Source organism: Poecilia formosa, unplaced genomic scaffold (assembly GCF_000485575.1).
Source record: "Poecilia formosa unplaced genomic scaffold, Poecilia_formosa-5.1.2 Scaffold824, whole genome shotgun sequence".
In the NCBI taxonomy this organism is placed as follows: domain Eukaryota; kingdom Metazoa; phylum Chordata; class Actinopteri; order Cyprinodontiformes; family Poeciliidae; genus Poecilia; species Poecilia formosa.
The window spans coordinates 96,815-107,985 of record NW_006800763.1 but is presented as its reverse complement, the minus strand read 5'-3'; the positions used below and the strand labels follow the sequence as shown (position 1 = coordinate 107,985).

At 37.1% G+C, this 11,171-nt stretch overlaps 1 protein-coding gene across 1 annotated transcript in view; it reads left to right on the top strand.

Annotated features, from left to right (window-relative positions):
* Nucleotides 1–11,171, top strand: part of LOC103131732 (sortilin-related receptor-like) — a 102,300-nt gene that overhangs the window by 10,117 nt on the left and 81,012 nt on the right. Inside the window, exons 4-5 of the mRNA XM_007543436.2 lie at nt 8,995–9,099; nt 9,192–9,258. Coding sequence (XP_007543498.2) covers nt 8,995–9,099; nt 9,192–9,258 — 172 coding nt within the window. The remainder of the gene's footprint in view (nt 1–8,994; nt 9,100–9,191; nt 9,259–11,171) is intronic.

The window sequence follows — 11,171 nt, the reverse complement described above, 5'->3', positions numbered from 1 at the left end:
AATTTTCCTAGGGCTTATGGTTTTTTGTCAGGGTCCTGGAGACCGACGCTGGGTGTCTCACAAGTATAGAAACTCTGTCTCCAGCATCCTGTCTGTCAGAGCGAGCCAGGACGCAGAATTTGTTGAGTATCAGTGATGTTCAGTTCGGATGAATGCTGCCTGGACGTTAGGTCACATTTGAATCGGATACGTATCAGAGATACGTATCCGTATGTGAATGTTAGAATGTGAGATATGGGTCACATTCGAAAATAATCTGACCTGTGCTGTTCAGACTGTCATGAAAAGATCAGTTACAGGTCGCATTATGTAAAAAAAAAAAAAAAAAATCGGAATTGGGTCACTTTATTCTGCAGTGTGAACGCACCCTAAGTTTATTCCACTTGGTGTCGCTCTTGTTCTACGTTTCATAGAAGTCTTTAGCCAGCTAGAAACTTATGGAGAATGTCTTGGCGCGTGACGTCATTAGTGCTTCTACTTGTCAAAACAGCACGGCGGATGACGAGCAGCCCGGTAGAAGTCGCCTTTCTTTGTGTTTGATCGTGGCATTTGTTAGAAAGTACCAGAATGGCGACTGCAGGGAAGGGCAACTGGTACCGGACTGGTCCATCATCCGCCGCACTATTGTTACAAGCGTAGTGTGCATGAAGTCAGTGTAGCTTAGCCTAGCACAGAATGTCAGCAATGATGAGGAACGGCGGGCCAACTTCAGCTCTGTCTCAAAAGGCCCTTTTAGTAATTCCCATTTACTTTAGTAAATGAAGCCAGTATGACAGAACCAAACAAGGACACTATGTACAAAATGCTTTTTGGGCTTCATCTTCAGACTCAGAGTTTTGATAGTCCTGTTGGCCAACTTGGTGCAAACAGCTGTGAATTTTTTTTTTTTTTTCATGCATGAGGTATATCATCAGTTTCTTTCTTGAAATGGGTTATGTAGAGACAGGAGCTTCAAAAATGAAAGCTTATTTTTCAGACACTGCAGAGGCTCAATCAGAGAAACAAACAACCAAGAAATTAACAGAAAATAACAGAAAAAACTGCTGAGACAACCAATTTAAAACAAAACATCTCACAGTTCAATTTCCTGTTTAGAATAAAACTTCCTGTTAGTTAAAAAAAATACATTTCAATAAATTCTAAATATAATTAAGGCGCTTTCGCACTGCACGGAAAGGTACGGAACGGAACTGTTCCGAGCGTGTTCGCATTACAACTTGCGACCGGTTCCACCCGGCCCCATGGAAACACAAGAGCTGTGGTTCCAATCGTGCCGGCCAAGCGGTTCTGCTTAAAACCAGCAGCTGATTGGCCGCTGGTTGTTATGGAGTCAGACGTTGAATTTCCGTTGACAGCTGGCTCTCACTAAACTGTATTTTATTTTGTAAAGAGTGCTCTTTTTAATATTTTTATTACTAGTTTTAATTAGCAATGGATTCGTCTCAACTGAAGTGCAATCACCTGGTCTAATGAATGAGGTATTGTTTTTCCAACGCTTACTCGCTGATGAACGAGTACAGTCGTCCGCTACATCGAAACCATTGTTTAGTTTCAAAAATAATGACGTCCGGTACCGCTTCGATGGCGCCCTCAGTGTAATGCGAACACAACAGGGCTGGAACTGTTCCGTTCCGTACCGTTCCCTGCAGTGTGAAAACGCCTTTAGAAAAATTGCTGTTCCTAGTGAAACAGCCGTGAGAATGCATATTTGCAGAATCACTGCTGCAGAAATGCAAGAAAAGGCAGAAGAAAGCATATGAAGTAGAAAAAAGCAGAAGAAAGCTACTGTCATGCATGGTAGACATCTTTTGCCAATTTGTGAAATTTAGCTAAAGAATTGCAAAAATTAGCAGAATCAGAAATTAGTAAAAAAAAAAAAAAAACCCTGAAGAATGTACTAATAAAAATAGAAAAAAATTATACAAATTAGCAAAAGCAGAGATTAATATAAAACCTGAAATAGTTGAAAGAGGTGAAAAGTAAAAGATATAAATTAGAAGAAACAGAAATTAGTTTAAAAAAATCTGAACAAAGCATAAGTAGGAAAAAAGCACAAAAAATGCTACATCCATGTATAGTAGAAATTAGAAGGAGCAGAAAAACCTCAGAAAAACAAAAAGAAATGAAATTCTATCTATCTATCTATCTATCTATCTATCTATCTATCTATCTATCTATCTATCTATCTATCTATCTATCTATCTATCTAGTAGACAAATAGAATATTTGTATAAAACCTTAAATATTTGGAAAAAGTACAATAGTAACATACAGCAAAATATATAGTATAGATTAGCAAAAGCTGAAATAAGTATAAATCCTGTAATATTTGAAAAATCTGAAAAGGAAAACTGCAAAAAGCTTAAATTAGAAGAGCAGAAATTAGTACAAACCTGAAAGAGTTGAAAATAAGTTATAGCAAAAAGCAAAAACTAGTACAGAAATCTGAATATTTTAATATATGAATTGGTAAAATTGATTAGTTTGCAAAACATCTTTGTAGACAGTAAAACCAGTAAAGCAAAAGGCATACACAGAAAGGTAGATAAGCAGAATACTGACACAGACTGAAACAGAGCACAGCAGAGAAATACATTGAAGGAATAGGAGAAGGTGTGACATGTCTGTATTCCAGAAGAGTTTGACAGAAAACAGTAAGACCTGTAACAATGATAGCAGTAGTTTCTTAAAGTAGACATGTGTGGCTACATTTTAATGTGTAAATTATTCGTGTACAGTCAAATATGCAGGAACAGCATCATTTTGTTTGTCAAAAACCATAAAAAGTAAAAAAACAAAAAAACATCAGTTACTAGTGTGCACCAGGGGTCCCCAAACTACGGCCCGCGTGCCGGATCCGGCCCTCCTCCACATTTGGTCTGGCCCCCTGAACAATACCAAAGAGCATTCAGATTTTTTTTCATTTATTGTATTTTCCGGTTTATATGTGGATTTTTCTTCAACCACCAGGGGGCTCTTTAGCAGGAAGTGTGTCTTGTAAACTGTGGGGTGCATTGCTGCCATCTGTTGGACTTTTAGGGAACTGCTTGACTTTTATGTTATTTAATTAGTATGGTTGTTTGCTAGCGGTAGAGCAGATGAACACACGTGTCTGTTATGAACACCGCATTCCAGGATGAATTCTTCGAAGCAATGCCTGTAAGTAGCAGCTTATGCTTCAAAATGAGCCTTTATGTTAACATATGAGAAATTAATATGTTAAAGTTATATTCCCTCAATGGAATATATACTAGTCAGTCCCAGTGACCGTTTCACTCATGGGTTTTGCCCATGTGCTTTCTGGGTATAAATCAATCGAGAAACGCCCCCCTCTGTCAACAATCTCCGGCCCCCCCACCAGAGAAGGGAAAAGTTACGTGGCCCTTACACTCTAGCAACTGACAACAGTTAGAGAATTCCACCATGTATTTCAATGGGGCAAAACATTTGCACAAAAGGGCAAATATTTCAAAAAATACAATAGTGAAATTTAGCAAAAGTCATAGCATAAATCTCCAGAAGAAGCAGAACGTTTTGATATATGAATTACCACAATTAGTTGAAGATAGCAGAGGTAGTTAACGACCGAAAAATGTGAGCAGGATCTTAATAAATGAGAATGCAGTAATGCATTCTCACTGATTAGTGGATTTTCAGTGAGAATGCATTCAAATGCATTCTCACTACTAGTGTTTCATTATTTCTTTTATTATTATTATTATTATTATTATTATTATTATTATTATTATTATTATTGTTCTGTCTTCCGTATGTTTTTCGTTCTTTAACTACTTCTGTCTTTCACTAATTGTACTAATTCATATATCAAAACATTCAGCTTCTTCCAGTGATTTATGCTATGACTTTTGGTAAACTTCACTATTGCACTTTTTGAAATAATTGCCCTTTTTTGCAAATTTCTGCCCCATTGAAATACATGGTGGAATTCACTAACTGACATCAGTTGCTAGAGTGTGCACTCTAGCACTTTTTCTTCTTTTTGACAAACAAAATGATGCTGTTCATACATATTTCACTGTAGAGAAATAATTTATGCATTAAAATGTAGCTACGTGTGTCTACTTTATGGAATTATTACTATTATTGCTACAGGTCTTTCTGTTTTCTGTCAAACTTCTCTGGAGTACAGTCATGTCACACTTTCTCTTATTCTTTCAATGTATTTTTCTCTTGTGCCCTGTTTTTATCTCTTTCTATGCATTCTGCTTGTCTACTTTTCTGTATGCCTTCTACTTCTACTGGTTTTACTATCTTTTAAGGTCTTCTGCAATTTTAATCAATTTTAGCAATTCATATATCAAACTGTTCTGCCTCTTCTGCTCTTTTATGCTTTTTGTTTTTCCTGTTTCACTTCTTCAAATATTTCTGGCTTTGTAATAAATTCTGCTTCTGCTATTTTATGCTTTTTCCTATGTTGCCATAGCAACATAGGATAAAGTTGAAACACAGTTCAAGTGTTTCAACTTTTTCTGGTTTTGTACTGATTTCCGCTTCTGCTAATTTATACTGTTTGCTACGTTTCACTGTTCAACTGTTTCAACTATTTCTATTTCTTCTCCTTTCTTCTACTTTTTATGCTTGTCTCCACTTTTTCTTGCATTTCTGCAGCAGTCATTCTGCAAATATGCATTCTCACGGCTGTTTCGCTAGGAACAGCTATTTTTCTAGTTCTAAATGAGTTTTACAATCTGTATGAACTAACTGGGTGATTCTTTTTTTGCAGCAACATTTCATGTCCTCATGTTTTGCTTACAATGATTTTTTTTGTAAAATGTACCACATATTTACAACAAAGTATTTTAATTATACATTTAGATCAGTTTGTAACAGAAAAAGTGTGACTATCGCAGGAGTGCCTAAATGTAAAAATATATTGTTTTCCAGAAAGCACAATCAAATAACCCTCTCTGGGTTCTTCACAAAACAAGTCAGGAAATAAATAATAACACTATTAATGAAATAAATAATAACTAAATAACCCCCTCTGGGTTCTTCAAAGAAAAAATTCCAGGAAGGATTATAGTCAGTATTTTCCGAATTATGAGCCACACTTGACTGTAAGCCACAACCCCAAAGTTTTTGTTTTGTTTTTTTAAACCAGTAAACATACACATATAAACCTGCCACTCCAGGTTTTCCACAGCGATGCAGCAGCAGCAGAGGGGGGTGGACACCCAAAATCTGAGTCATAATAGGTCAATTGAATATCACATTTATTAGGGTTGAAAAAGAAAAAGTTGCCCAGATTAGATTTAACAGAACTGATTACGGTAGTTTCCGGACGGTAACTGTAATAGTAAAAGTGCTGATCCTTCGTGTCTGCTACTAGCATGAGATAAATCAGTGGTCCCCAACCTTTTTATTACCGCGGACCAGTCAAGACATGGAGATCTTGTTGCGCCCCGCGGGGGAGAGTGGAGGGGTGATGAACAGTCAGATAAGGCTTCTGCATGTTGGTGTTCCCACTAAATACTGAATATGCCCTATTTGGGTTGTCTTGGCTCTTTTATCGCAGCCTGTGGGGTTTTCCCTGACTGGGAACGAGAATACGACCTGTTGAATATGACAGGTAGCCAATCTTCTTCTTCTTCTCAATCAAAAAGCGCGGTGACATAAGAACAGAGGGGAGTCCCAAACAGCTGACATATCGCGCAACTGAGAGTCCGGTGGATATCGAAGATGATATGTGGAAATGTTTATTATTAAATCTAAAGGTCATTATTATGTTTATTCAATTAAATGTTAACTATGAAAAAACACAGTCACCTCCAAATCATAACAGCAAATAGAGCGGCTGCTCCCGCTGTCTTTCATCCACCGCCTTTTCTTTTTGTTACGTCTTTTATCTCTTAAAATGAGTCCACAAACTGTCACTATTGCTTCTACATCGTCATCCGTGTTTGGTTATTCTAAATTCCTGCTATGTTGGGGGTTTTACTGGATTATCCTCTGGAATCAGGATGTTTGTGACTGGAATCGGTTCGTGTTGCTCCTGCCTTGGACACACGAACCTTTTGTACTTTTATCAGCTCTGTGGTCACAGAGGTTTGGAGAATCGGCCGACAATTCATAAATCTTTCCGTCTAAACCAGACTTAAGCCTCACAAGCTCTACTCATCTCCTCTCGACCACTGCCTAAACGCTCTCTGACTGTGGTCGCTATGGTAATGTTTATATATCCTTTGATAATAACAGATGCGCCACAAAAACGAACATTTTACTTTCGTGAAAATTTTAACTCACGATAAAGACTAACGGGAGCCCTGAGCTTGTTTCTCTGCAACAAGATGGTCCCATCTGAAAGTGATGACAGACAATGACAACCAAAGTGTTGCTTATATCCACAGCCTGCTTGGTCTCTAGTGGTGAAGCAGCTTTAAGCTTCATTGCCTCATTAGCAGCTGGTCGCCGCATGTTACGCAGAGCGGGCTTGTAGAGTGGGACTCACCTACCGGTCCGAGATAAATCCATTCTCCTGTCTCTTCTCTGGGCCTTTTCCCCTTTGTAAATAAACTTTCCAAAGGCATCTGATCTGTTTCTTATTCATTTTGCTGCTTGTGGGCTCAATGTTGACACGCAAGTAACCGAGACTTCCAATGATTCACTCTTACTGCTAAAGAGCCCCCTGGTGGTTGAAGAAAAATCCACATATAAATGGCTCATAGTCCGGAAAATAAGGGAAATGAAAAAAAATCTGAATGCTCTCTGGTATTGTTCAGGGGGCCGGACCAAATGTGGATTCGGGCCGGATCCGGCCCGCGGGCCGTAGTTTGGGGACCCCTGATTTAGATATTTGCCATTATAAATGAAGTGCCTTTTAAATATTATTTTGTTCTTTACACACCTTTTTGGAGACTGACATGCTCAATTTTTTTGTGTCCGCAGTGCAGTGTAACAGACTTCCTCATGAAGTTTAAACAATAAAATATGTATATTTTTTTATGTTTATCTTCAATAAATTGATTAACTGGACTAAACCTTATTTTAATACGCAATTGATATCTATTATCTATTAAAACTATTTTTATTTTTTGATATCTTTTTCATATTCTACATGTCCCAGTACTAACTTCCCACCCTGTTGGGATGTTTCCTTTTTGCCTTCAAAAAGGCTAAAATTCCATAAAAAACATTTACTGGAAGTGACATCAATTGGTTTTAAAGTGAATTCAAGCAAGGAAAACAAGGTAAGCTTCAATTGTAACTCTGTCCTTACTTTTTTATTCTTAAATACATTAAATCTGTTTGAGTCAACCTTAAAGTTCCACCCTCTTATGAGAGATTGTGGAAAATGTTTATTCAGTAGAATAAAAAAAAAACCCATTATTTTAGATTTAGTCATTAAAGGTTTGTTATTCTGTTGAAGGTTAACTAGCTAAATGTTCACCACATAAAGAGCTACAGGTAGATTAGTTAGAAAAGGTCCACCCTGCTATGTTCCACCCTGTTTGGTTCACGAACCAAACAGGGTGGAAATTAGGGTGAAAAGTAATCATTTTAAGTCAAATAAAAAAAATTCAGATGATGGAATAGAGTTGCAGAGAGGTATTAACAGATGTCTTTGCCATTTGCCTATTTTTATTTCACTAGTTACCCCCGTTGACTCCTGTGAGGGGAACAATGAGTACCTATGATTAGAAAATCCACTACAGGGATATCACCTGTTTTTGCCAAATAGAGCAAGGGCAAATACTCTGCCTATACTTTGACTTGAAAGAGGCATCGGATGCTTCTTTGACTTGAAAGAAGCATCCAATGATGAAAATTGTCAAATTTTAGAATCAAAGATGTTGATTTTCCACCCTGTTATGTTCCATTCCAAACATGTTTTTATTAAATATTGTTACAGAAATATTAAGTACTGTGAATTTTTCTGTGCCATGTTGGGAAATGAAGACCAATAAATGCACATATTGGTATAAGTTTTTAAAATTACCAATATTTTCTATGCTGTCAGTAATAATGAGTAAAAAAAAGTTATTTTTACAATACAGACATAAATGATTCGTAACTACATGATCTGTTACAATTCCAAGAATAAAGCACATTATATAGTAAAAGGGACACGCTCTTTTTAGAAAGTAATTATTTTTCAAAATATACATGTATATTTATATATCACATTTGTGATTTATATGTGTATGTCGCTAACAGGGTGCGACACTTTCAGAGACAATGGTGAAGAAAAACACCTGCAATTATTAATTTATCCAATCCCAAGCTTACTCATTATTCATTTCTTATTGTTAAACATGTCAGTGTTGTAACAAAATATTTAAAACTTAAAACATGAACACGTTTTTTTCTAAAGTCCTGAGGCCAAAATGTTGCCAAAAAAAAAAAAAAAAAAATTATTAATTTATTTCCTATGCTGTTACTGGTTTTAAGTCTAAATATTTTACAAAAGATTATTTGTCCTTCGATGTCTGAATTTTCAATTCAGAATCTGAAAAATCTTAGGAAATCTGACTTCAAAAGTTTTATTTTTTTTCAACACTGTTGGTTGGACTCTTATATCCAGAAATTAAGTCACAAATCTAAAACTTATAATGTTTGAATGTTCAAATGTTGAGATGCATGGACAATAATTATCAAGGTCCACTGGATGATTTTGATATTATTACAAGGTCCAAGTTTTGAGTTTCAAAATAGATGGAATGCTCCAGAGAAAAGGAAGGGCCTTGAAAGCCAATGTTTTTGTTTCACATCCAAACTTCAGCATTTTCTTTTCACAGTGCAAGAACTAAATTCCATTCCACTGTAATTAATGATTGTTTTTTTTTATTCTAAGCACTATACACGTTAGAGGCAAAAAAATTTACCCTAAGTATTTTGGGTAAATTTTAGTATTTTAGTAGGTAGGAATTCCCCTTCCACCCCCAGTCTTTCTGTCCCAAAAGAGGAAAATTACAAGATTACTCCTATGTGTGGGCGAAATCTGAAGGCCCTAACTGTGCACTTCCATGTTGACAGGTTGATTACAGTGAGGACGAGGTTAATGATTGGACATCTCAAAGATCCACCAAGAATATCACTGAGGTGAAAGAGCTCCAGCCTAACATGCTGTACAGATTCAGGGTGAGCAACCAATTTGGCTTGTTCTAGTCAGAGATGAAAAGATAGTGCTGACATTATTCTTTCATTGTTTATGGATTTCCAAATGTTTCCAGGTGGCTGCAGTGACCAGTCGAGGTGTTGGGAACTGGACTGAGATTAAATCCATCACTCCCCAGAAAGGTATGCTGATATTCTCTTGACAAGATCAGGTAAACTCAGTTCTTACAGTTGTGTAACACTGACATCTACTGACCCAGATGTTACAAACATTTCAGCAGGTATACTGGAGCTTTTGGTTTTATGAAATTTTACTGGATTCTGATTGGTGCACCATTCAACGACTGGATATCTAATCCAGATGTTTTAATAAAGTCAGATTAAAATGAAGTCAGTCTTTTCTCATTGAGTACTGCACAAATTCACTATCTTACAAACAGTGGCGCAAAAAGTGGGCAGCGCATGCGACCCATAGGGGCGCTGCACCAGAGGGTTGGTCAAAACCCTGTCTGGCACGCCGATAATGCCTTCGAATACACTTCACTGCGCCCTTACGCTCCTTCATATGTAAATGTAGTGAGTTTGTGTGTAGGGGGAAGGGGGGATAGAGCGAGCGTATGTTTTCTACGCTCCTTCCTTGGAGGGCTTGGGGGGGCGCGATTTATGTTTTCGCATCCACCTGAATAATATGTAGTTGCCCCCCTGCTTACAAATTAAGACGAGACGTGAAATGTGGGGCGTTATCCAGGCAAATTTAATTACTTTCTTTTGTTCCTGATTTTTAACAAAACAATGAGCACCATACATAGACATTCAAGTCATACTTGAGACAGTAATTTGGAGAATAAACACAAATTAATAAATGACAAAAGAAGAACCAAAAATAAAACAAGACACAAACAAAAACCCAACAATTATTTCCATAAGTACATGGATAAAAAGCAGATAACTAAAAAATAAATAAACAGAGGCAACAGAAAGAAAATAAAATATAAATTAAACAGAAAACAACTAAAATGGGGCACTTAAAGGACTCAACGTATCCTGTGCTACTAAAATTGTTATAAGACTTAGGTAAAGGGTGTATGCCATTACAACTGGGAAGCAAGGAGAGCACCACTCATGGGGTCACATCGAGTGGCAAAGACCTAACATGGTCCAGAAACGGTGACCAGATTCTTCAAAATGTGATTTCAGAGCCTTTGAGAGTTTGCCTAATTTTTTCCAGTTTCATGAACGAAAGGGCATCTTTTATCCAATGAGAATGAGAGGGTGGGAGCATGATGGAGTGGCAGCAGGGGTGAAAGTAGGCGGGTACGGTCGGGTACTGCGTACCTCTAAAAGATTTAGCGGGGATACGCAGTACCTGCAAGAGAGGGGAGTGGCTGTCTGCTGTAAAAAGTCAGTGGGTTCACTGTGCAGCCGTGAGTGATTAGATTTTCAAGTACAATCTAAAACATGACTTAATCAGTTAAATAACTTTTTTCCCATTTCATATTGTTTCTGAACTGTTCGTGCTTTGTTAGAGCAGAGGTGCAATACGTCGATCGCGGAAGGTTTTGAGTCGATCTCGGCATTAGGTGACAAGCTGAAAGCCGCCAGCACGTCCTTCTCTGACTCCTTATCAAAACATTCGTAACTTTAAAGAACAACAACAAAAAACTAGAAAATTCCACAGAAATTTTAAGGGGCCTGCCAAGTGTGCCCTCCGCTTTAACCCCAGCGTTTCAAATTAGCCGTGAAAAAAAATAAAAGCATGTCTGACATACTTATCCCACCACTAGAACACAGTAACTGTAAATATTGTCAGGTGTATTATGAAAATATGAGTCACCATTGGGAAGCATGATATAAACCCCAAGTCAGTGAAATTCAATCTGAGACCGACGACTATAAGCTTCGCACATGTGGTTCTTACTCATGGTCCAAAATAAAAAACATGAAGAGAGTTGGTAATAGTTAATTTCTAAAAACTATTTCAATTGTCTTAGTAAAAATTTTAATTTACACTCAAAAATTCAGACAAGTATTAATTTTATGTAAGCAAAACATGAATAGTCACACGAAATATGTATTCTTCCCACAATGCATTGTGG